The 27,785-nt window shown below is 44.9% G+C and overlaps 1 protein-coding gene across 1 annotated transcript in view; it reads right to left on the minus strand.

Moving 5' to 3' along the window:
- NUP85 (nucleoporin 85) overlaps positions 1-27,785 on the minus strand; it is a 1,184,651-nt gene that overhangs the window by 260,518 nt on the left and 896,348 nt on the right. The window contains exon 15 of the mRNA XM_044085035.1: positions 23,529-23,646. Within this exon, the coding sequence (XP_043940970.1) occupies positions 23,529-23,646 (118 nt within the window). The remainder of the gene's footprint in view (positions 1-23,528; positions 23,647-27,785) is intronic.

The raw sequence follows: 27,785 nt of genomic DNA on the forward strand, positions 1-27,785 counted from the left end.
GTGGTGACTACTGCCATACATTTGAACACTCTGGGGGCTGTAGTGAGACCAAAGGGCAGGGCACGAAATTGATAATGGCTGGCTCCCAGCTGGAAGCATAGATGATCCCTGGATGGCCTCTCCATCTTTATGTGGTAGTATGCATTCTGAAGATCTATAGAGCACATCCAATTGTCTTTCCCCAGAAAGGACAGCATTGACTGAAGCGTGCCCATCCAGTACTTCGTCTTTTTTACTGGACTTGTTTAGTCTGCTGAGGTCCAGAATAAGTCTCCAGTCCCCTGTTTTCTTTGGAACTAAAAAGAACCTTGAGTAAGTTCCGGATCCTCTCTGGTCTGCTTGGAATGGCTGGATGACTCTTTTCCCCAGCAACCTTTGGACCTCAAAAGCTGCTTGTTCCCTGTGACTGGGTGGAAAGTCTGGGATTTTTTTCACTAGAGGTATGGAGTGGCAAAGGGAACTGAATATCCTCTGGATATTATGCATTGTACCCAGCTCTCTTTTGTTATTTTTAGCCAGGCATCCCCTGACTGCCTCTAGAGATGAACAGTCAGGCCTCCTTTCAGGAGCGCTGATAGGGCTTGCCATAGAACTGATCTCTGTCGGCCTGGTTCTGCAGACCCCCTCTGCTGCGTGGGTGTCATCTACCATTATTACCCCCTACTCTGCCTCTAGAAGGGGGTCTTCACCATGTGTGTTCTGGAAAGATCCTTGAGATTTACGGAACCATATCTTTCCACCCACCCCTCCCTTTGGGGTAAGGTCTATCTGGGGTATAAAAACGTACTCCGATGGCAGACAAGGTCTTTCCATCTTTTTCACTCCTGGTAAGTGTTTCCTTTACCTTTGGTCTGAAAAGGGATGAACCGTCAAAGGGGGTGTTAATGAAGGAAGACTTAAAGGGTTCCACAAAAGAACATAAGCGCATCTAAGAATGTCTCCTGAGAGCAATTCCTGTACCCGCTGCTGTGCTCATATCATCAGCTGCATATGATAGACGCATGGATGAATTCACAATAAAATTAAGAGTGGAACACTGGGAATTTACCTTGTTCGAAACCTCTGCAGCTACTGAACCCTGAAGGGTGTCTCCCAGCTCCTTCAGGAGATTCCTTTGTAATCTAGTGAAATGTGTGAGATAGTTCAGCGATCGAAGGACAAAGGCCACTGAACTAAACATATGCTTCCCGTACCTGTCCATGATCCTGGATTCTCTATTAGGTGGCTGAACAGATGAAGTCTCTGATAGTTCCTTCTTGGTGGCCGCTGCCACCACCATAGCATCAGCAGGCACTCCTTTAGTAAGATAAGCTCTATCTTGAGGGCAAGTTATAAATTTATTAGGCCTCCTGGGTACAGGCTCCATGGTGTCTGGGGACTCCCATGCCCTTCGAGTGAGTAATTCAAGCAACTCATCAAAGGGTGGAGACACCCAAGAAGTGGAGGGTTGAGACCCAATAGCCTTCAGGAGGACTGACTCATTATCAGTAGGGTTAAGGGATTTCCAGCCACCCCTCTGTTTAAGAATTCAAAGATATCTGCAAAGGAGATATCTTCTGAGGGGGACCCTTCTGACTCATCCAAGTCAGTATCCAAAGTGACGGACTCCTGTGGGGAGTCCAGATGCTTCCTCTTGCAAAGTATCTTCCTAGGCACCTCTTCAGTAGGGGCTTCTGGAGGGGTCTCGGAAGAACATGGCTCACCCAATGGGGCTTCCTGAGGCTCTGGATCTCTACGCTTTAATGGAGTGTGTGATGTAGAGGCAGACACCGGTGTTTTCAGGGAGGGAGCTACCAGGACTGATGGAGTGGTCGTCGGCAAGGACAATGCCCTCCTCACAGCCTCGAAGGCCCCTCAGTCCAGAAGAGAGGAATCCCTCGGATCCAAAGATTCGATGGAAACTGTCTGCGCCGGTACGGAGGGCTCTAAGCCAGAGGTCGGGGTCGAACTCACTCGAGCCGAAGCCCCGAGAGGTAAAGTTGGCACCAACAAGTCCATCCTACTATCCTCCCCGGACTTGACCGATGAGTATCGGCTCTGAGATCCTTCGGTCAGCACCGAAGACATCAGGGTAGTTGGGGCTGAAAAGCCTAGAGTAGGTGTCAGTCCCGAAGGTTCCACTATCATCAGTTTCATGCTCTCTGGCTCCGAAACGTCCATGCAGATCGAAGGAGGAACATAAGATGTTGGGGTAACTAAAGTCGGCTCCAAAGCCCCTGGGGTCGGTGTCGATAAAATGTTTTCCAGCGCCGGTATCTGTAAAAGCTTCTTCACCACATGGTCCATATCCAAATCAAACAGTCTACTTGAGGCCTGTGAAGAATGTGAACGAAGCCACCTATTGTAAAATGGGAGATTTTGATGTAGGAGATACCAGCTCCAAGGTCGGGGACCGGCTTCTAACCACAACGACAGTTGGTTCCGAAGGCTGTGGAACGAATGTCGAAGCTTTACTGGAGGCTGATTTCGTAGTTGATGGACTCAACAGTTCCGAAGGCTTTTTGGAGTGCTTGTCAGACTTATCCAGCAACTCTTGGAAAGAGGATTTTAAAAGACCCTTATCCATGAGTTTTCTTTTCCTTTCATGCAACACTCTGGAGCTAAAAGAGTGGTATATAGCACAGCTTTTCTGCAGGTGTACTTCACCCAAACAGTAGACACATTCAGTATGTCCATCGGTGACAGACATCTTTTGCCCACATCTTGGGCATTTTTTGAATCCAGACTTGGATTTTTCCTTTTCCTGATGAGACACAGTATCAGAGACAAATACACTCAAGAAATATATATTCAGAAGTACAAAAAATACCAAAACTAATACTTCACAGCAACTACTGCCCTGTACATAAAAGGGCTCTAAGTCTAGATATCCACACTGAAGCAACTACTAAAGCCTTGTAAAAAAAAAAAAAGGCTCTAAGAAAATTTAACTATTAGTATAAATTTAAGCTAAGTTAAAATATCTGTCCTGTAAAAAAGGAAAGGCTCTAATTTAACAGACACACACACAAAATAATGCTAGAGATAGGGAGAAGAAAAGGCCTAATAACACGGCCACTAATATCTAACTATTAGTATAAATTTAACCCAAGTTAAACTATGTGGCCTGTAAAAAGAAGGGCTCTAATTTAACAGATACACACACACATAATATAATGCTAGAGATAGGGAGAAAAAAGGCCTAAAAACACGGCCACTAATATCTAATTTAACTATAGAAGTAACAAACTGTATTATCTATGCTTTAAACTAACTACCTAAATAACTAACAGGCTAAACTATTTTAAGCACTTATTTAGCAGAAAAAGAAAGTTATTCATTGGCCAGAGCTGGTGAACGTCCGATCAAGTTGCAGTGGCAAACGAGATCTGAGGGAAGACCAGGGTGCATCATGGGATAGGGAGCTGGCCTCGAACTTTTGCAATTGGCCGAGTCGGAGCTGAAGATCGGCTCCATCAGTAAGAATGAACAGTGAGATAGAACTGCACATGGAAAGTTATCCTGACACAGGCTATTAGACTATCACAGCTCACTACAGATATTTTTGTTGTGGATTGGACATTCTTCCACAAATGTTTTTGGAGACAAGATATAAATTGGAATATTTAACTATTATAAATAAGATTAAAATAAAAAAAATAACGGAATTGTATAGCTCCATTTCACATCCCACTAAAAAGTGTAAAAACAGGGGGTATTGATGAAGTAGAAACAGGAAAAAGTAAGTGATTATGGGAGCCCTTTTGCAGTCATCTAGTGGTAAAGATAACAAAAATATAGCAAGAAATAACTAGAAAGTGTTTTATGAGTACACCAACATTTTAAAAATGGTTGGAAAGCACCTTTCTTTAACAGGTAAAGAAAGGCTTTAATGTTAAAAAAGAAGTTATGTACTCACCATAACATTCCATCTGAGTAGGTAACTTCATTTGTCTGCAACCTGTGGGTATCAGATCCAATTCGGATCCGAGATGGCAGCTTTCCTAGCCAAAGATCCGAGCTCCAAACTCCTCCCCCTACCCACAATGCCCTGCCACCTCCCTCTAACCCTCAGATCCAGTTTGCCATGGTATCATAGAACATTACTATAACACAAGGAAACTACTAGAACATTCCACCTGATGTCATCTGGAAAGTGACAAATCCTGATCCTTCCAGAACGAACTAAAGGTCCGGGGGATGGAGGGAGGGTTGGTTGCAGACAAATGAAGTTACCTACTCAGATGGAATGTTATGGTGAGTACATAACTTCTTTATCTGAAGTAGTTAACTTCATTTGATCAGCAACCTGTGGGACAGAGTCCCCAGCTATAACAACTTGGGAGGTCCTCATGTAAGGATATTCCAGAGCACTGCAGAGCCAAAGAATGCGCGTCCTCTGGATATTAAATCCAATTTATAATGTGCAATAAAAGTATGAGATGAAGCCCAAGTAGCTGCTGCACAAATGTTGTCCAAAGACACCCTCGACCAGAAGGCAGCAGAAGTAGCCACAGAACGGGTAGAATGAGCTCGAACCCTCAGGGGCTCAGGTCGACCAGAGCTTCTGTATGCGAGAAGGATGCATTGGGAAATCCATCTAGCTAAGGTTACCTTAGTCACAGGCTTACCCAGACAGGACTTAGCAAATGAACAAAAAGTTGATCTGATTTTCGAAATTCAGCTGTTCTGTTCAAGTAAAAACGCAAATGTCTATGTACATCCAGACAATGAAGTCTATACTCTCCTTTGTTCTGATAATTAGAAAAGAAGACAGGTAGATTGATGGATTGGTTGATGTTGACTTCTGAAGCCACTTTAGGCAGAAAGGAGGGATTAGTCCTGAGGGAAACCCTGTCTTTATGAAAGACGATGTATGGAGGCTTACTGCAAAGAGCGTGAAGCTCCGATATCCTCCTAGCTGAGGTAATGGCAATCAGGAAGGCAGTTTTCCAAGATACATACTTTAAGTCGACTGAAGCTGCAGGCTCAAAGGGGGGACCAGTCAGAGCCTGGAGAACCAGGGTTAAATCCCATGGAGGAACAGCATCTTTAACAGGAGGTCTTAACAGGAAAGTTCCTTTCAGGAATGTCTTGCAAATCTTAGAGGAAGCTAGGGACCCAAAACTGTTTCCAACATGGAAGTGGGAGATGGCTGCCAAATGAACTTTAACAGTAGAAGAACTAGCCCCTTGATAAAAATGTGGGATAGAACCTCAAGGACTGCTGGGATAGGAGCCGTAAAGGGATCCAAATTCCTATGCTCTGCCCAGATAGAGAAATGCTTCCATTTACTCTTGTAGATTCTCCTGGTAGAAGGCTTATGAGCGGCCACCAGAATGGCCTTAACTGAGGATGAAATACCGGGAGTGCTGGCCATTAATGGAACTGGGTCAACCAAGCAGAGAGCTTGAGGTTGTCCAGGTCGGGGGTCTTCAATCCCAAGGGATGAGAAATGAGATCCGGATTGGTATCCAAGATCCAGGGAGGATGTACTAGATGAAACCATAGGCATGGGAACCAGGTTTGGCGAGGCCAGAATGGGGCTATGAGGATAACTCTGCTCCCCAACCGACAAGCTTTCTGCAAGAATTTTGTCATCAACGGAAGAGGAGGATAAGCATAAAGAAGACCGGATGGCCAAGCATGAACCAGAGCGTCTCTGGGACTTCCCCTGGTGGGGGAATTAGAGCGAATAACTTGCTGCACTTTGTGTTCGAAGACGACGGGAACAGATTGCAGCAAGGTTGACCCCATCTGAGGAAGATTTGTTCCGCTACTACTGGGTTCAGAGACCACTCGTAAGGTGAGAGGTTAGTCTGACTCAACCTGTCCGCTAAAAGGTTTTACCGACCTGGTATGTGCACTGCTATGATAAAGTGGTTGGTGGATATCGCCCATTCCCACACTCTCATGGCCTCTCGGCAAAGTGTCTAAGATCTGGTTCCCCCCTGTTTGTTGATGTACCAGACTACTGACATGTTGTCAGTTTGAACTGCAATAGTCCATAGAGGAAGAAGGGAATGAAGAGCCTGCAACGCTAGAAGCACCGCCCTCATCTCCAGCACACTGATATGCAAACCGGTCTCTGTGCGAGTCCACGTGCCTTGGACGGATCTGCCCATGCAAGGCTCCCCCCACCTGAGGAGAGATGCGCCCGTGGTCACTGTGACTTGGGGTGGGGACATGGAGAAGGGGCACCCTTCCCGGAGGTCCCTGGAATGAAGCCACCAAAGTAGAGATTCCCTGCAAACCCTGCTGAGGGAAATAGATGTAGACAGGGGGGTGATGTAGGATGGACCACTGGACCTGTAAGGTCCATTGATGGATTCTCATCTTCAGACGTGCGATAGGTGACATGCAATAGGTGACAGATTGATGGCCGCTGCCATGGACCCCAGGGCCCTCAGGACCAATTCCGCTGGGGGGGCTGATGATTGAAGGAGGGCCAAAATGTGAAGTTTTAGATTGCGGAGTCTGTCTGCCGTCAGAAATACTTTGGAATGTATAGTGTCTAACTTGGCCCCTATGAAATCCAAGAACTGAGTAGGCTGAAGGGAGGATTTCTTGAGGTTGATTGTGATGCCTGGATGGCAGGCTAGATGTAAGAAGTAGTCCCTGCCTGAACATAGTAGATGCTTGGTGGGGGGGGGGTGTTAGGAGCCAGTAGTCCAGGTAAGGAAAGACCTGTATTCCCTGAAGCCTCAGGTGGGCCCCTACAACTGCCATGACCTTGGTGAACACCCTGGGGGCTGTGGTAAGACCGAAGGGTAGGACCCTGAAATGATGATGGCTGGCTCCCAGCCGGAAGTGGAGAAACCTCCTGGATTGCCTGTCCATTAGAATGTGGTAGTACGCATCCTTGAGGTTTATCGAGCACATCCAGCCGTTCTCCTGTAAAAGTGGGAGAATGGATTGAATAGTGACCATCTGGAACTTTTCCTTGGCGACTGACATGTTCAGTGTGGACAGGTCGAGAATCGGCCGTAAGTGCCCTGACTTTTTTAGCACCAAAAAGAACCTGGAGTAAAAGCCTGATCCAGATTGCCCGAGGGGGCCCTGCTAGATGGCTCTTTTTCTTAGCAGCTCTCTTATCTCGAAGGCTGCTGCCTCCCTCTGATTGGGTGGAACATTGGGGAGGCTCCCCGACTGGGGAGGGGATGTTAGGAATGGAATAGAATAGCCACTGGATATGATTCGGAGCACCCAGCGATCTGTCATGATGGACTCCCAATATGCTAGGTGCTCCGAGAAGAGAGGAGCAGTCGGGCAGCCCCTCAGGGCTGCTGCGCGGGTCGATCGGAAAAAGGTTCCCTACACCTGAAATTCTTCGGCCCCCCTCTGCCTCTGGGCCGGCGTCCACCTTGTCCTCCTCTGCCTCTGGAGGATGAAGGATCCGGAGCGAAACGGGATTGTTGAGCCACATCTTCTTTTGTCCTCTTTGGTTCCTGGAGAAGGACCTCTGAGGAGCCGAGAAGCGGATCCCGACGGCAGACGTCTTCCCGCCTTGCTCGCACTGGAGAAGCGTATCGCGGACGGTTTTGCCAAAAAGCGTAGAACCGTCAAAGGGGGCGTTCGCGAAGGACGCCTTGAAGGGTTCCGCAAAGTCACAGAGACGGAGCCAGGCCTGTCGACGTAAGACAACACCTGCTCTGCTGGCTCTAGCCGCTCCCTCCGTGGCATGGGAGAGAAGCCGCATAGATGTGTTAGTAATCAACTTAAGAGTGGCCATTTGAGCAGAGAAGGTCCGTTTGTCCTTGGCCGACATGGACTTTGGGGGTGATCCAGCGTACTCTTTGATTAGGTCCCGCTGGAGCCGAATTACATGTGCCATATAGTTCAGTGACCTTACAGAGAAGGTCGCTGAAGCGAACATCCACTTCCCGAGGCGGTCCATCATCCGAAACTCCTTGTCTGGAGGATGTACCGAGGAACTCTCCTGTGCCAATTCCTTTTTAGTGGCAGCCATCACCACCATGGCATACACTGGGGCACCCTTGCTCCAAACTGTCCAGTCCGTTGGGGGGCTGAGGATCCTGTCTGGTCTCTTGGGTATTGGCTCGACAGTGTCCGGCTCCTTCCATGCCCTGGTAGTTATGAGGTCCACCAGGGGGTCGGCGGGAGGGGACACCCAAGAGGTAGATGGGCCTGCGTCAAACGCCTCCAGAAACACAGACTCATCAGAGGAAAGTTTTTGGGCAGACCACCCCCCCTCTAATGCGCAACATTTCCATAATGTCTCCAAAGGAGACATCTTCAGGGGGTGACCTTGGGGAACCTTCCCCTTCCTCTAAGTCCGTGTCTTCTGTGAGGGACTCGGGTGAGTCCAAGTGCCTCCTCTTGCACTTACATTTGTGAGGGACCTCCTCGGGGGGAGGGGCTGTCCGAAGAGGCCTCACCCACAATGTCCTGTTCCTCTACAGGAACAATCTGGGACACAGGCGCAGGCTTGTCCCTGGGGCCGGATGATGGAAGAAAGGCCCATCTGAGAGGGAATGGCAGGTGGATACGTAGCAAGAGCCTAGGGCCTCGAATCCCTCGAAAGGACCCTGTCCACGACGTCAAACACCGAGGGTGAACTGCTCTCCCTAGGATCCGAAAGCAGTCCCCTCGGATCCGGCGTGCTGATCAGTGCCGGAGGCGATCCGATCGGATCCGAAAGAGTAGTGCGCTCCGACCCCAACGGAGCCAAAGGCCCACTAACTCCTCCGGATCCGACGCACAACTCACAGCCCCGAGAGCTCGGATCCGAAAAAGGATCCGACAGACTCGAAGGTATAGTCGGCGCTGAAGTAGGAAACACTGCCGGCGCCGACGCCACCCCGGCTCCAAAGCTAGTCAGATCCGACTGCTCCAAAACCCGATAGTGGGTCAGAGAAGGAGCAATGGGGGCGAAAAAGGGAGTTCAGCTCCCCCCCCGGGGGGGGGGGGGCAAGAGTATTCCCATCTGCATCTGGGCCTGAAGAAATCAACACATAATCCGGGTCCATATCTGCGTCGGACATACTCTTGGTCGATCTAGATGAGGCTGGCCGGGAAAGGCCACCTAGATGACGTCGAAGGTGACCGGGTCTCCTCCTCCGGCTCCAAGGGGAAACGTGGAGAACGAAGCCGGGAGGGGGGAGACCCGGGAACCTTGAGGGGAAATGCCAGCCTTTTAGATGGCGGGCTGAAAGAGCAGATTTGGACTGCCTCTTATGGCTACAGTGCCTCTCTTTCTCCCACTCCCTCCTATCCTTCTTCCTGCCGTCCCTATCCTCCTGAGCCAAAGAGGGAGGTTCAGTCCCGGCCAGGGGATCGGAGGCGGGAGGTGAAGCAGCCGCAGCCATGGCTGGCTCCACAGAGGGGGAGGAGGACGAAGCTGAATCGGGGGGCAAGAGGCCCGCAAGGATTAACTTCGTCCTCCTATCCCTCAAAGCCCTGGGGTTGAAGGCTGCACAAATAGTGCAGCCCGAAGAAAGGTGATCAACACCCAGGCAAATAACGCACAGAGTGTGGCCATCCGCTGGGGACAGCTTATGGCCACACTCGGAGCATTTTGAAAAAATAGGTTTTAGGCCTTCAGACATATTAAAGAAAAAGGAAGAAGAACTGGCCCACATGCACACGCCTTCACACACAGAAAAAGGGAAGGGGGAAATAAGTTTAACTACACAGAGAAATTTAGAAAGACTACCCAAAAACAACTAAGAGCGTAAGGGGAACACACACAAAAGAAAAAAGGCAATTTTCTGACAGAAAATAGAGAAAAAACCCTTAACTCACAGTACCCACGCTGTTGGAGCTCGTTCTAGGATGCTTAACAAAGCCGCGGCAAACGAGATCTGAGGGTTAGAGGGAGGTGGCAGGGCATTAGGGGTAGGGGGGAGGAGCATGGAGCTCAGATCTTTGGCTAGGAAAGCTGCCGGCTCGGATCAGATACCTACAGGTTGCTGATCAAGTGAAGTTAACTACTTCAGATAGTATTTTAGACTTAGAAGCAGCTATCATGGAAAGAAATCTCTTTCAAGAATTCTGTTAAGGCTAAAAGTACCTAATAAATGTGGCAACTAAAAATGGCATAGGTTTATTTATGAAGGGCAACATCTAGTAGTGAGTGGAGGAAATGTGTGTGTCTGCAAGGGAAAAATGTAATATTGAAGGAAAAATCTACTGTGCAACATGTGAATCTGTGACTGATTTTATCTAGGAAAAAAATATGAGGTTAAATGAATGTATTAGTGAACATTTGTATGCCATAAAGCTAAGGTTAACATTCCACTGTCTGTATTAATTTTAAGAAACTTTCTTTTTTATGGTAGATAATGTTTTTTGATAATGGTAAAGGTGGGGACCTTAATAATCAACTTGAAATTAAAGAGTTCAAATGTCAGATAAAGCTGTACGCTGGTTATCCAACATATAGTCTACTTAATGCCGAAAATGTGATGAGACCTTGGGACACAGGTGGACAGTAGTCTCTCCTTTGATAATCACATTGCCACAGTGGTCAGGAAATCCTTCTACATGGCTCATCTCATCACAAAAGGATTCTCATCCAGAAAAAAAGAGGTCATTGTTCAACTCTACTCATCACTCATTAGACCCATTATAGAGTACAATGCCCCTTTTGTTATGTACCTCACAACACATCTACAACTGGAAAGACCACAGAAATACCTCACAAAGAGGATTACTGGCCTCAAACAGATGCCCTACACAGACCGTCTCAAAAAACTACAGCTTTTACTCCATCGCATATCGCCTACTCACAGGCGATCTCTGCCTAACATTCAAAGCTATGTCAAACCCAGAGCTGTTGGACATGCTCCACTTAAAGAAATCCCAATCTCTCTGAGCTACATGCTCTAGGGACCTAAACCTTGTCACCACAATAAACAGAACATGCTGGAGGGATAGATTCCTGTCCCAGAGACTTCCCATACTCTGGAACAGACTACCTATCTATGTCAAAGAGAGCTCCTCATTAGCACTCTTCAAGAAAAGTCTTGATGATTGGATGGGAAATGGGAAATTCACCCCAGGGATCACTTCTGTGGCTCTGCTCGACAGGGGCACAGGAAAATAATTTTCTTGGGTGGCGAAAGCCAGGGTACATTTTTTGACTAGGCTTATATAGGCCTTAGGGCCAATAGCCTAGTACCTACCTATGATTGCTGGAAGGAAAAAGTGCACTGATTGTTTTGACAACATGCAGTTTTGAAAGGTCATTAAAAACTGTTTTATATGGAGATTATTGATGTGACTGCAAGTTTTATGTTCTCAGTGAAGTAGAATTAAGCAGATTTTAATGAATTATTGTCTTTTAACAATTTAATTACTTCCATCATGTGATATAAAACTTGATTATTAAAATGTAATTTTAAACGCTGCAAACTCAGTTATGAAGAAGTCCATTTTTTTGAAAATGAAAGTAATACACTGAGTGAAATAAAGTAACTATAAATATATTTCTGTTTTCTTTTTTTTACCCCTAATTTATCTAAACCATATGCTTGGTTCAAGTTTCTTTTTTTTTTTTTTTCCTGGTAAATTTCTCTAAATGACAGAAATGCCTACATACTGAAGGGCAAGATAAGAACTTAAGCAGTCCAAAGAATTACTGCATAGGAAACCCAGCAACTAAACATTCAAATATCAAAACATTAAGCAGTGCCTGTGTCAAATGGCTGCCACCACCACTCAAAAACATATAATGGACACTCAAAGGTGACAAATATCAAAAGAGAGCTTTCTGTGTTCGATACACTGGAACCACTTAGGAAACTACAACAGTCTTATGTGTTTATGGGAACGCTAATGTGCCAGTAGTTATCAGTCACGGGCCAGACTCCAAAAGACTTGCACTTGGTTAAGTGACTTACAGTGTAACACCCATCTATAATGAGGCTAACACCATCATAAACTTATCAAGACAACAAGTCTTTTAGAATCAGGTTCCACTTTTAGTGTCTGTAGAGGATGGTTGGGGCAACCACAGTAATGATGCACACCTGGTACCGTGTTTGAAAGTACAATACTCTTCTTCTTTCGGCTTTTCCCGGTTAGGGGTCGCCACAGTGGATCACCTTGTCCGCTCATGATTGGCGGCACCCAACCTTCCACAGAAGGCACACACACGCACACCTAGGGCCAATTTAGAGTGTCCAATCCACCTGCAGCATGTCTTTGGGACGTGGGAGGAAACCGGAGCACCCAGAGGAAACCCACGTGACCACAGGGATGACATGCAGACTCCACACAGAAGGCACCCCAGCCGAGGATCGAACCGGAGAACCTCTTGCTGTGAGGCGGCAATGCTAGCCACTGCACTACAGTGGCCGCCCCTTGAAAGTACAATACTCTACTGGGGATTAAAGAACTGCTGTGATAAGAGACACTAACCTTCCTCAAAGTGTCCTCCCAATGCTTCTTTAAGATAGGAAAAGTCCTGTAATTTGATTTCTCCAAGTTAGCAACTCTGAAGCCATCTGCTGCAAAACAAGAGGTGAACTATACACCTTTAAGGATCTTATTCAAATAGGACTACTTTCTGAAACAACAGATCTTCTGCCTAAGCTCAATATGGAAACAGAGAGGAAAGATGAAATGAAGCCAACCTAAGCACAAAAATCCAAGCAGCCAGACTTGTCACTTGATTCAAAGTTACTAACAGACACTTGTAAATTTACTTCAGAAACATATCTGTGGTACAGGAAATCAGGGAGGAGACACTACCTCCTCACATGAGACTATGAGGCAGTTTGAAATTGGCTATCAGTTTCACAGGGCTTACAGAGGCAGTGTCAATGCATGGATTGTAAACACTTTGCCAACACCCACCCTCATATGGCACCCCCTGCCTCCTGCAGGACAACAAAACACATCAGACCTAGGATGAATTTATGGGTACCCATCCAATTCTCAAAGTATATCTTGAAAGTGAGGGTATCACTGTCTTAAATGCACAGGAAGATTATTCCTGTAACTAGGGATTCACTGAGTAATTAATCTGTCATTTAAACAAGCCTTATTTATTTGCTGATTGATATTCAAGCCTTGCTTGAGTGTTAGAATCATAGAAGTGAAAGGATATTCGCTATTAATTGGGATTCAAATCCTCCAGCATTCCTTATAGGCATCACGGACCCTGGACAAACAAGTTTTGTGTTTTCCCTTAACAGCTTATCCTTTAAGCTAGGAATTCCCCAGCAAGGTGATTAAGGTACACACACACACACACACACACACACACACACACACACACACACACACACACACACAGAAAGCCCTCTCCTTAGGCACTAATATCACTGAAGTGAAGGGATAATATTAGCTTGACTGTTTGTAATAGAATTCAAGTACAGATGTGCTGTTTATAAATAAGCCCGCTTCCTCTATACTGCTGGCTTTATTTTCTGCTTTAGAAATGACCAAAGAATGTGACCTTCCGTTTTTTCCCCACAACCCAATATGAACATTAACAGTGGGCCTATAAAATTGATCTGCCTTTTTAGGGACAGACTGAAATTAGGATATCTCCAATCTTCAACAATGTAATCCCTGAGAATTGGAATCAGATTCTGAGTGGTGATGACTCAAGATTCAACATTTTCTGGGCAGGTTACAGATTCATGTTCTTCCTGGGAGAAGCACAAGTTGTGCTTATACATCTAACATTATCAGCATCACCCTAAGATCTACAAAGGAGGGGATGCTCATTCAAGATCAGGTGGACAAGAAAGATTCAAATCTTGTCAGTTCTCTACTGGCAGAATGTCTGAATCCTCAGCCAATGTGACTATGAAAAAGTCAGCAGGAGAATTTCTTTTTCTGAGTGTCTTGCATGTAACTAGCAAATGAGTGAAACAGGAGACAGTGTGCAGGGTTGGAAATCAAGGACAGTATGACAGTGGAAGAACAGTGCATTCTAGAGTACCCAGCACCAGCTGGGTGATCATCTGTGGAACCAGTGGCAAGTCCAGCATAAGTAATGCCTGCTCTAAGCAACTGTGCTATCTGCAGCAAGTTGCTCTCACACATACACTTGGATATGTCTCACCATGCTGATAAAAGATTTTCAAAAGTTGATCTTGGCTGCAAATGGGAAGGGTCAAAAGTAGAACACAGCTGGAGCCCTAGCACAGAAGAAATGCTCAGTCATGGATAGAGAGCACAAATCCATGATTTTGGTGGTAGTGGGGTGGGAAAGTGGTTCTAAAAGATTACTGAAGGGGAAAATGCACTGCAAAGACTGCAGTCAGTCCTCCATGACTGTTAAGTGGCAGCAGTTTCCACAACTTTCTATCAGTACTCAGTATCAGGAGAGGCCAGCAAGGGCAAAAAGGTTTGATTCCACAAGCTTATTTACTGATATTTTTGTCTGGGCATATGATGAATGAAGAAGATCCCCATTTCAAAAGATCTGTTTTTGCAGTACTCACAAAGTAAAACGTATACCAGTTAAGTGATAAATATGTTAATTAGAAAAATTCCAACTTTTCTTGGGAATGCAGCATGCATATCAGCAGTGTGCACAGATGTTCATCGTGCATACAGCTGCAGTCATCACACTTGGGGTTATCCTGCCGTCAGGCGGGTCCTCGGTCGGCCGAATTCCAAAGTCTAGGTCCGGCGTCGGTTGTTGTCGCTTCTTCCCTGATGTCAGTGCGGCAGGGGTATAAAAGAGGCAGCCAACGCCATTTTCTTCAGTCTTTCTTGCTGCGCGGTGCCCGAAGCAGAAGCAGTTCACAAGTGCCGGTCGGCCAGCTCCTGAGATTTACGAACAGTATTTCAGCCAAAGTCTTCTTTAAAGCTAAGTACCCCGTTGGGGAAACTTTTCTTGCCTCAGACAGATGTCAGACAAAGTTAATAATTGCATTTCTTGTGGGAAGCAAATACCGCATAAGGATTTTCACTCTTACTGTATACCTTGCTTAGGGCCAGACCACGACGTCTCGGCCTGCCATTTTTGTGCTAGGTTTAACAAGCGCACTATTAAGCGCCGGGCGGAGTTCGCCCTTCATTATTTTGGCAAAAAATTTAATTATATCATGTCGTCGGATGCTCCGACGCCAGTTTTAGGCAAAAGACGCAAGGATAAGGATAGACATCCGAGGCCTGCACCGAGTACTGAGATCACGCTTAGGCCGACTACCGGTTCTCAGCGAGGTGACTACGCAGCCCCTGACTACCGATGAAACTATTTTACTGGAGACTTCAGTACCCGAGGCCGCAGGATCCTCGGTCTCCATTCCCACTGCAGATACCGACGCCACTCTTGGCGGGGAAACCGAAATTTTAGCAAGGCCTGCCATTTCTGAAGGCGTTTTCAGGCCTACCACCTCCTCTATTAAATCATTCACTAAGTCTACAGCTGCAATGAAAATTAAAAAACAAGGGCCTCAGACCCCCTCTCAAGGCCCCATGCCTAAAAAACAGATGCTTAAAATGGCTGAGGATTTGATTACTCTCATCAGGGGTTCTCAACCCCCCTCAGACAAAAGACCCAGGTTGGAGGAAGACTACCCTTCCTCAGACCAGGCTTCTATTACTTCAGACCATTCTGAGGACCAGGATTACACCTATTCCCCATTTGAAGACTCTGATGCTGAGGAGTCTATTCCCTCAGTCTCCCCCCCTGAGGACTTCTCTTTTGGGAAACTCTGCATACATTGAGAGAGCACTTCCACTGGGAAGGTCAAGATTACTCAGATTCCAAGAAAAGGCTCAGGGAATTTCTACTACTTCCCAGCACAGGCCCCTGGCTATTCCTCCTGTCTTAGATATTTTGGATGATGTGTACGCAGAAGCCAGTCTTAATCCAGACTCATTACCTCCAGCCCCTGTTAAACCAGACAGATATTACCGGGTTCCTGATTCTCACCAGTTCCTTTATAAAAGTCATAGTGCTGACCCAGAAACAATTTCACAGGGTCCCAAGGGGATTAAGGCCTCTACTGCTAAAAACCCTTTGCCTTCAGAGAGAGATTCTAGAGCATTAGAAAGGTGGGGGAAAAAGGTGTATACATCAGCCACTTTAACCATGAGGGCATTAAACTGTCAATTTCATATGTTAAAATACCAACAGTTCTTGCTATCTCAGCTGAAAGGCAAAATGACACAAACAGAACAGCCAGACTTGAAAGAGTTGCAAGATTTGTTGCATGGAGCAGAACAAGTGGGGAAACATACCTTGCAGTGTGGTTTTGATGCTTTAGAGGCCTCATACAGAACTGCTGTCACGGGGTCTGTCATACGTAGACATGCTTGGCTCAAAAAGCAAGCCTTACCAGATCATGTCAAAGCAAAGTTATTAGATGAACCACTACAAAAAGATGTATTGTTCGGTGCTAAAGCTGAGGAGGTACTAAAGAAAATGGAGGAAAAAGCGAAATCTATGCAAACAGTTAAAGATTTCTTGCAGGTGCAGCCTCCACGCTTCATCAGAAACTAGCCTTCAAAAAATTGGTCCTTTCCAGCCACGGACAGACCCCAAAGGGGCAGATACAGATGCCCAAGGGGTAGAGGACAACCTCAAGGATCTTACAGAGCTAGACAGTGGCAAACACCAGCCCCCAGAGGTGGAGAAGATAGGCCACAGTCATTTAGAAAACAGATGCAATAACTTTCCCCAATGCCTGCCAAACAACGATATAATGGCAGCACCTTTGGACGGAAAAAGTACAGTTTTGTACCTACCATAAATGTAGATGTTCGAAGATCCACATTGCTGCAGTCCTTACACTTGGGTAGTCCGCTGTCCACGGTCGGCCCGAATATCAAAGTATAAGGCTGACGTCGGTCAGGGCGCATTTAACTGATGTCAGGACGTCAGGGTACAAATGCGCATGACCGGCGTCATATCCTCAGTCTTTTCTTGCCCCAGATGTCAGAAGACCTTAAAAATAAAGGTCAAAACCAAAAGACAGCAAACAAATAACCAACCACCCTTGTACTAACTATATGTACAATATATACAATATACACAATATGTACAACCCAACCCACACAACCACCTCCAACTACAGAGGGGAAGGAGGGAGGGTAAATTGGACTGCAGCAATGTGGATCTTCGAACATCTACATTTATGGTAGGTACAAAACTGTACTATGTTCTTCATCTCACATTGCTGCAGTCCTTACACTTGGGTAGAATCCCAAAGCAGAGATAAGGGAGGATGGCTAACTATAAGGAAGCAGGAGCTGCCAAAATGCCCTGCAAAACCGCAGTGGCAAAACCAGCCCTGGACTTAGAGTAAAGTGGCAGGTGATAATGCCTAGAGAAAGTATGCACAGAACTCCAAGTAGCTGCCTCCAAAATATCCTTGGTTGCCACTCCCTCAAAAAGCTGTTGAAGTGGCAGTAGCCCTAGTGGAATGAGGCCTAATCCCAGCTGGAACCTCCTTGCCATGATGGGAATAACAGAAAGCAATGCAAAACCCAATCCACTTAGAAATAGTTTGTTTTGACACAGGCTTGCCCTGAGAACTCAAAGCAAAAGAAACAAACAACTGCTGAGACTTCCTGAACCCTTTAGTTCTGTCCAAATAATAACGCAACTGCCTGTGTACATCCAAAGTGTGCAAAATCTTTTCCCCTTATTTTGGGGATTTGCATAAAAGTAGGCAAATGAATAGTCTGGTTTAAAGCCACACTAGAAACCACCTTAGGCATAAAGGAAGGATTAGTACGTAATGATACCCTATCCTTATGGAAAATCAAGAAAGGCTCAACTGCCATAAGGGCCTGTAATTCAGAAACCCTTCTTGCAGAGGTAATGACCAACAAAAAAGCAGTCTTCCACGATAAATATTTCAACTCAGCAGTAGCTGCAGGCTCAAAAGGTTGTAGAGTGAGTTTCTCCAACACAAAATTGAGATCCCAAGCAGCCACCCTAGACGAGGCCTGTACAGCATCAAAACCACATTGCAAAGAATGCTTACCCACCTGTTCAGAAACATGTACTAAATCTTGCAACTCTTTACAATCAATACCTACTGCCAGAGCATCAACCTTAGACTTCAATTGTGAAAGGAGATAGTTTTGGTATTTCAACATGTGAAACTGGCAATTCAGAGCCCTCATAGCAAGAGTGGAAGTATAAACTTTCTTTCCCCATCTATCCAAGGCCCTAGCCTCCTTGTCTGTAGGAACCGGATTCTTAACAACAGAAGCCTTAACACCCTTAGGCCCCTGGCTAACAGTTTCTGGGTCTGCCCTAGGACTCTTAAAAAGATACTTGTGAACTTCAGGCACCCTGTAATACCTATCCGGCTTAACAGGAGCAGGAGGCAAAGAATCAGGATTAAGAGAAGCCTCTGTAAAAACATCTTCCACTACATCCAAAACAGGAGGTATAGCCAAAGGCCTATGCTGGGGTAAAAACAGAAATTCCCTAAGCCGTTTCCTGGAATCAGAGAAGTCCTGACCCTCCCACTTAAAATGCTCCCTCATGGAATGAAGAGTTTCTGAAAAAGAAAAATCCTCAGGAGGAGTAGCAGAAGGAGTAGAATCATCCACATCAGAATCAGAATAAGGAGAGTACTCCTGCAAGTCTTCAGCCGAAGACTCTGAAACATCTGAAGCTTGCTCAAAACCCCCCAGCTCAGACTCCACCCTAGGCCTCTTAGCAGGAGGGGGCATAGAACCCCTAATCAAAGTAATCAAATCTTCTGCCATTTTAAGCATATGCTTCTTGGGCATAGTACCAGAAGAGCTAGGGGTAACACCAACTGAAGCTAAACCTGGCCTGCCCCTGGGAGAAGCCTTAGAAACAGAAGGAGAGGGCCTAGCCACCTTAGGAAGGGAGGGGAGTATAGTAACCTGAGAAGCCCCCTCAGCCTGACTTGCCTCCGGAGAGGCCACATCTTGCAATAATAAGGTCTCACTCTGGGAACATAAAGAAATCTCCGGGGGAGCCACCGGCTCCACTGACACCTCTAAAGAACCGGCGTCCGGTACAGACGGTTCTTCTAGCCTAGGCTTAACTGCCTTGTCCTTGCGCTTCTTCGAGGAAGCGGGCGTCGGAGCATCCAACGGCATTTTATAATTGCACCGCTTCCCAAAGACTAACCTTGCACAATCCAACCTTCTCTTTATAGTGCGTTTATTAAATCTAGCACAAGAGCGACAGCCAACAACGTCGTGCTCAGGCCCTAAGCAAGGAATACACAAAGTATGATAATCTCTATGCGGTATCTGTTTCCCACAAGAAACGCAATTATTAACTTTTTCTGACATCCGGTAAATGACTGAGGCAAGAAAAACTAAAATATTCCCAACGGGTACTTAGCCAACTTTGAACTCGGTCTGAAACTTCTAAATCGAAAAATCTCAGAACGCCAACCGGCACTTGCAATGCTGCTTCTGCATCGGACCATGCGGCAAAAAAGACTGAGGATATGACGCCGGTCATGCGCATTTGTACCCTGACGTCCTGACGTCAGTTAAATGCGCCCTGACCGACGTCAGCCTTATACTTTGATATTCGGGCCGACCGTGGACAGCGGACTACCCAAGTGTAAGGACTGCAGCAATGTGAGATGAAGAACATCTGGCCTTATTTTCAAAAAACTGGCACATTGTTACACAGGACAAATGGATTCTGGATATTATAGACAGAGGCTACAGGTTCCCACTTTCACACCCTTCCAAAAATGAGAGGCATGCCAAACCTGCCACAAAATCAATGGGCAGAGGCACAAAGACAAATTTCCGCTCTCATGGATATGAAAGCAATTCAAGAGGTACCTGCAAAAGAACAAGGTCAAGGTTTTTATTCAAGGCTATTTCTGGTACCAAGGAAGGACAAAGACTGGAGACCCATCTTAGACCTATCTATTCTAAACACATTTCTAGATGTACCAAAATTCAAGATGCTAACATTACAGCAGCTTCTTCCCATGCTGGGCAAGGAGTCTTGGCTGGTAACATTGGACCTCAAGTAGGCATACCTGCATGTCCCTATCAGACAAGATTGCAGAAGATACCTCAGATTTCTTGCAGGTTCAACCCATTACAATTCTCTGCATTGCCCTTTGGCTTATCTACTGCGCCCAGAGTGTTTTCCGAAATGCCTGGCATCAGTAATTGCCTTCTGCAGACAACGAGGAATCCAAATCTACCCATATCTGGACGACTGCCTGATCCAAGCAGACAGAAAGGACCTTCTATTGCAACATCTGGCGTTTGTAATAAAACTGTTAAACTGCCTGGAGTACACAGTGAACAAAAAGAAATCAAAACTAATACCTTCTCAACAGATAATTTTCCTGGGTGCCAGCTTAAATACAACAACCCAGATGGCCTACCTCACGCCAGACAAACAAGGGCAACTGTCTCAATACTACAACAAAATGGCAACTTTAACCAGGCTAACTGCAAGGAAAATCCTGCAGGCTCTGGGGTTCATGGCATCTTGCATCCTACTAATACCATTTGCAAAGCTGCATATGAGGAAACTACAATGGTACCTAAAAAACTTATGGTCTCAGCACAGCCACAGCTTGGAAACAATTATACCACTCATTCCATGCCTTCAAAAGGAATTTTTGTGGTGGGCTCAAGCATGCCAAAGAAACACAGGTCTTCCTTTCTGTTTACCACAAGCAACTCAAATCATCACAACAGACACCTCAGACTACGCCTGGGGAACACACATGGCAGGTCAGTGTATTCAGGGAAAATGGTCCCAAAAAGAGATGCACCTACACATCAACCAAAAGGAGATGCTAGCCGTAAAAAATGCTCTTATGACTTTCAAAGACCTACTGCATCCAGGCCAGCTATTAATAAGGACAGACAACACCACAGTCATGAGGTACATAAACAAACAGGGGGGAACACATTCATATCCCCTGTGCAGGCAAGCCATGACCCTGTGGAACACAGCACTGGAATTACAAATTCAACTACAGGCACAATTCCTGCCAGGGAAGGAAAACACACTGGCCGACAACTTAAGCAGAAATATGACAGACCCACACGAATGGAAGTTGCATCCTCAAGTCCTCTCAAAGATAACTCAGGCATGGGGACAGCCAGACATAGATCTATTTACTACCCACAGAAATTACCAGTTGGAAAAATTCTGCTCAAGGACCTATCATCCACAGGCCTGGAAAGTGGACGCACTCTCTTTCAATTGGACAACATTGACAGTCTATGCCTTCCCGCCTCTACCTCTACTGGCCAAAGTCCTATTAAAAACCAGAGCAGAGAGGCCACAGATGATTCTCATTGCTCCAGACTGGCCACGACAGCACTGGTATCCTCTCCTAAAGAGCCTGTCACACTCACCATCATGGATCCTTCCTCAAGTTCCTTTTCTGTTGTCCCAGCACAACTACAAGACCCTTTCACAGCCAGCTCAGAACTCTAAATCTAGCTGCATGGAGAATTCCTTAGTTTACCAACGAACTCTCCTCTCCAAGGAGGTACAGGATGTCATCTTGGAGGCCAGGAGACCCTCTACTAGAAAAACCTACTCCGCCAAATGGAAACGATTTTGTTCCTGGAATCAAGCAAAGGGTCAGAATCCTTGGGTAATAAATATACCTCAGATTTTACAGTACCTGAGATGTTAAACAGTGGCCTCTCCTTCTCTTCCATCAAGATCCACGCTTCAGCCATTTCAGCACAATACAATACGGATCCTCCTTTATTCTCACATCCTCTATTAAGGCAGTTCCTCAGAGGGGCAAAAAATATAAAACCCCCACGGAAACCACCTGCTCCAGCTTGGGACCTCAACTTCGTATTGGAGAAGCTGACACTGTCTCCTTTTGAGCCGGCTTCTTCAGCAGAGCTACAATACTTGTCATGGAAAACAGCCTTCCTTCTGGCTATTACCTCAGCACGCAGAGTTTTGGAGCTACAGGCCCTCATGGCTGCGCAACCATTCATCATTTTCCATCAGGACAGGGTTTCCTTACGAACCAACCCTACCTTCATGCCAAAGGTAGTATCTAGTGTGGCTTTGAATCAGTCTATTCATTTACCTACCTTTTATCCAAATCCACAGAACAAAGGAGAGAGGCTACTATATTCCTTGGACATTCACAGGCAACTACGTTATTACTTGGACAGAACAAAGTCATTCAGAAAGTCTGAGCAGCTCTTTGTGTCCTATGCTACAGGTGCTCAAGGAAAGGCTATTTCCAAACAGACTATTTCAAAATGGATAGCCCACTGCATACGCTTTTGTTATTCATTTCATGGAAAATCAGTGCCTGTATACATCAGATCCTACTCCACCAAGGCTACAGCTACCTCAGCAGCTTTCCTCAGGGTGCCCCTACCAAGGACATTTTGAAAGTAGCTACTTGGAGTTCAGTGCACACTTTCTCCAAGCACTACCACCTTCCACTATATTCAAAATCTAGAGCGGGCTTTGCCACAGCAGTCCTGCAGGGCATTCTAGCCCCTCCTAATTCCGCTTAGTACCAGCCACCCTTACTTAGCTTTGGGATTCTACCCAAGTGTGATGACTGCAGCTGTATGCACGATGAACATAGTACAGTTTTGTACCTACCATAAATGTAGATGTTTGAGTGAGCATACAGCTGCAGTCCAGGTTACACCCTCCCTCCATCCCCTCTTAGGACAGGGATTATGACAAACACCTTTAACATACAACCTATTTGGGGTATTCCTTTATGGTGTATTTGCTTGCAACTACTGTTTTGATTTATCTACTTATGTATGTTTGCATGACATCATGTTTTGCCTTCATTTCTGGGGGCACCTGACATCTGGGGCAAGAAAAACTGAAGAAAATGGCATTGGCTGCTTCTTTTATACCCCTGCCGCACTGACGTCAGGGAAGAAGCGACGACAACCGACGCCGGACCTAGACTTTGGAATTCGGCCAACCGAGGACCCACCTGACGGCAGGATAACCCCAAGTGTGATGACTGCAGCTGTATGCGCACTCGAACATCTACATTTATGGTAGGTACAAAACTGTAATTTCCATACTGCCTAGCCATCAGACAGAATCCTGATTCACAGTTTCAGTCTTTTTGTCAAATTCCTCAGTACAAGAAGGGTGACACTAATATGTACTGGTTAGTTCCACCGGCTCTCTCAAGGTCCTAGGTCCATGGTTCAGTCCTGGCCTTTATGCTGTCTCGGTGAAGTCTCCATGCCCTTCATGTCTGTCTGTGTGGGCTTCTACAAGAACTTAGAATTCTTCCTACCTCTCAGAAGACATTCTACTTAGCTGACGACCTGCTCTAAAAAAATAACTTGCAAAACGTATACTTTGGACTTTTTCTTCAACAGCACTGAAAACAAATAACACATGTAAAAAGACTGCAAACCATTTGGTCTTTGAATGAAGAAACTATAAAAACAAGCCACTTCACAAAATGCAACAGATAAATGGAAGAATACTGCATGCAAGTATGTCTTTCAATGAAGAACCTATAAAAGCTATTAGTATGGATGAATTCCACAGTACAAAATTATTAATTTGTTGCACATCTAATTTCATCCATCTCAAGATGGTAATTTTTTTTTATCCAAAACTACAAATCTGGGTACCATGAACTTCTCAACAGTCTCACCTGTCAGAAATGAGAGTTGCAAAAGCTGCATCCTTTGCCCTTATACTCCAAGACAGAGCAGATCCTAGACGTTTGTTTCTGACAGCCTTCATTGCCATAATTTTACAGATGCTTTGCACTACAGAGAAAAAGACAGGGATAAAACAAGTTTAACTTGCAGTTATTTAAACAAAGAAAACAAAGTAATAGAAAGAAGCAATCTAAGCAACTCCATTTGTTAAATGTACATATTAAAGTAGACTCACTCTAGAAGGGGACATACAGTGAACAACGACATTTAAACTGAAGAGGCAGTGAAAGTGCCTATCCCAATCTGCTACTCATTATAAACTCAAGTAGCTGAGCAACTGTGGCTTCACTAGTTACATCCACCTGTAAGTTAAATTACTCCAGGTAGTAAAGCCAGCTATAACCAACTTTGAGTTAGGGCTATTTGTAAGGGCAATACATGTGACACTCTTAGAGCTATGTATTAAAGTCACTACTGGAAATACTAATCACTACTGCAGTGGTAGTGCTGCGGTAGCATTGTCGCCTCACAGTTAGACGTTGCCCATTCGATTCTCAGTTAGAGCGTCTTCTGTGTGGCGACATGCGTGAATGGGCGTTCCTTCGTTGAAGGTTGTGCGTTAGGCCCGGCAAGCCAGCACGTAAGACTCTACTGCCAATCATTAGCAGACCGGAGTTCCGCTGTGGTGACCCCTAACCGGGAAAAGCCGAAAGACACAAACAAACAAACTGCCAGAAGTTGTACATCTAAATGGCGAATGTTGCAGGTTCAAAAATTCTGAAGGAATAAAAGTCTTTGCAGTACTTTCTGAACCTTCCAAGTGTACCACATTAGATGGACATTACAATGCACTTTTATTCTGCCTCAGGTCTGTAGCAGCTCCTACCACTGGTCTTGAGCCAAAAGAAGCTAATTATTTTCTTATGTCACTAGATGAAAATGATCACACAGGATTCTGTAGAAAACTCGACCTGGGTCAAGCATCTTTTGGATCTTGCTATGAAAGCAAACATACTGAACTACATAACATGCAAATCTTTAAGCCAATGCCTAGCTACAAAAGAAGCTGTGTGTCTGCTAGACAGGAAGTCAAATTTAAAACATCTCATGGTGGTCAGAAGCTCATTTCCAGTGTCTTGGGTATAATGAGAAATAACAAGCATCCAGATGCTATACAGTGTAAGAATAGGAGAAATGTGTTTGCAGAAGTGAATATACATTTGCAAAATTAAATACATTTATTTTCAGGAGCTTGTGTTTCAAATATAATTACAATGTATCAGGAATGGTCTCTCTAGAAGACAACTTAACAGAAAACCAGAAGCTCTTTATTCAGACAGTCATGAGTATAATGCTTTACTGAAAAGGTACAGTGTTCCACACTTCTGCAAGTCACAGGGGAAGAAACTTTGAAGGTATATTAACTCTTTTATGTTACTTGAATAGCACAAAGACAAAACGGCATCAATTAGAGAAAAGTTACAACATTACAACGAGGCTGGCAAGAACTTGGTCAATTCTCCATTAGTTTTTTACCAGGATATAAGGCTCCACAAAGAATGCAGATGTTTTTGTTACTGAGCTAAAGAATGAAAACTGCACTTGGTGAGTTGCATGATTTATTAATATTTTGCGGTACAAGAAATGATGAAACAAGTAACAGGCTATTTAAAGAAACATATCTGACCTTATTAAAGTGTGCAGATATTTGTATATGGTTAAAAGAACTAACTAAAGCGGAGCACAAGAGATAAAAAGCCAAACATGAGAAATAACACTGCAACAGTAACACTGGCAAGAAAAGACAGCCATGAGGTGTGCAGAAAATAGTGTGCAGCTGAAATGTAATCCTCATATACCATGTGTGCCTACTAGCATGACAGAAAGTACAATCCTGCTTTTCATCAATTTGTACCAGAAGTTTAATATCTGACTGCAGTTTGCAATATAAGGAATTCAGAAGATTTGGGAGCAAGTCAGAGCTCACGCATATCAATACCAGACCATCTGATTATAACAAGCATGGACAACTGGAGAAAACAATTCAGATGATGAAAAATGTATGAGACAGAACAATAATGAAAGTTATGAGGATGGCATTCTCACAGTTTTGGAGCACAGAAATACTTCACTGCAGGGATTAAGTCACTCACCAGCTCAACTGCTAACAGGCAGAATGTTAAAAAGCAAAGAAATAAATACAACTGCACTACAACTTATAGATGAAAACTGGCAGAAAATAAAGTGCTGGAAAGAAATCAGCAGAGACAGCCATAGCCATACCTCTCAGCTGTATAGATTTTTGCAGAATGTCCAGATTTTTGCCTCATATTTTTGGTCTGCTTTTCATAAAATTGTGGTTTTCTGGCAAATTAGGGGCAAAACATTAAAGACTGAAATTAGAAAACAATGACAACCATTTGAGTTTCAGGCTTCAGACCCTTCAGAAAATCCATGCTAATGCAAAACCTGTTGTTCTATCAATTTTCTATGTTTGTAAGAGTAATACTTAAAAACTGTCCCTACTTTCGTGCCTTTGTCCCGCTTTTATTTATGGCTTTGTCCAGAGTTCTTGCTTTAACAGGCTAAGAGATATGAGACGTACTTCGTCAGAAAATGCAGAAGACTACAAGATTTGCAAGATGGAAATAAAGTACACAAAATCCATGAAAAATTTTAGCTGGGTAAACCGATGAAACTATGTTCTATGTAGTTTGTCGAAAAGATGGAAAGCTGTATAGAATGAACTACAGATATCTGTACCACAAAATATAACAAAGTTCAACGAAAATAAGAAAGACTAATTTTTCTTTTTTGCCAAGGAATTTGCAGGGTTGGGTTTGAACTTGTAATCCTACAGCAGACTGACTTTCTTGTCTTCCTCATCCAAATACCACAGGCTCTTATGCAACTTCACCAAGGCATTTAAACCCTCTGGGCAGAGGTCACCAGCTCCCCATACCGGCAATGAAAGGGCTCCTGCAAGAGATGCACGAGTTTGGCAACCACCACTGCTGCTCAAACAGGGAGATTCCAAATGGGTTAAGCCCTACCCCTTTGCATGCAAACATCCCATTTATAAGCTAATGGAACAATGATGTGTGGTCTTGGAAATGTCCCCTCACTCTATGCTCTAAGACAGCTACAAAGCTGAGCACATCCTGTATTCACCAAGTCTAGCAGACATTCTTAGTTTTGGTCTCCACTGAAACTACAGAAAATGGAACATCATCACCTGCATTTCGTCCCTTGTCCTTCACCCTTGAGAAATGTGATCAGAAAAAGTCTCGTCACTTGTTTTAACCTCCCCATGCCAGCTACGGCAGGTGCCCAAGACACTAATCAAATTCGGCTCGCCTGGAATGCAGTCAGGGATTCACCACTCTTTGACAAAGGTGGGTGCAAATAGAGAAAAGCAATAATGTTGCAGGAAAATACATAATGGGAGAACTGTGATAGTTTGAAGTTGCATAAAAAGGCATCTCCTTTAAGTCATGTTTCCAAATAGTGTCATAGAAAAGAACTAACTGTCCAAAAAAGGAAAAACAGATGTCCAAAGTAAAAGGCCTATTAAATAATTAAAATCTGGAAGACCAGTGAAGAAATTAGACAGACATATGGAAAGTTTGCCAACTGATCATGATTCTAAGGAATTTACTTATTAAAATGCCTTTTGAATATGTAAATCTACACACACACACACACACACACACACACACACACACACACACACACACACACACACACACACACACACACACATTTAATGTAAAAGCTTGATAAAAAGCATAATATAGAATTAAGGTTATTTTAAAATGATTGATGTAATGTAATGGCCTGGATTCAGAAAAATCATTTTTGTGGGCAAGGGCTAAACAGCACAGCTGAGGTATTGAGCCACATGTGCTACTAATTAACTATGTAGAAGGAGAAAAAAGTACAGTTTTGTACCGACCATAAATGTAGATGTCCGATAGATATGCAACTGCAGTCATAACATATGGGTTGTCCTGCCTCAGGCAGCCCTCGGTCGGCCGGATTCCAAAGTCTGGGTCCGGCGTCGGCTGGTGTCACCTCCTCTCCGACGTCAGAATGGCTGGAGTATAAAGGCATCGGCCGACGCCATCTTCTTCAGTGTTTCTTGCCCCAGATGCCAGGTGCCCTCCTAGGAAGGCTAAATTTGGTGAATGGATAAACAATTCCAGACATGCACAACAGTAATAAACAGATACACCATAGGAGATACC

The sequence above is a fragment of the Protopterus annectens genome, chromosome 10.part0, assembly GCF_019279795.1.
Source record: "Protopterus annectens isolate FY-2018-M chromosome 10.part0, PAN1.0, whole genome shotgun sequence".
Lineage (NCBI taxonomy): Eukaryota > Metazoa > Chordata > Ceratodontiformes > Protopteridae > Protopterus > Protopterus annectens.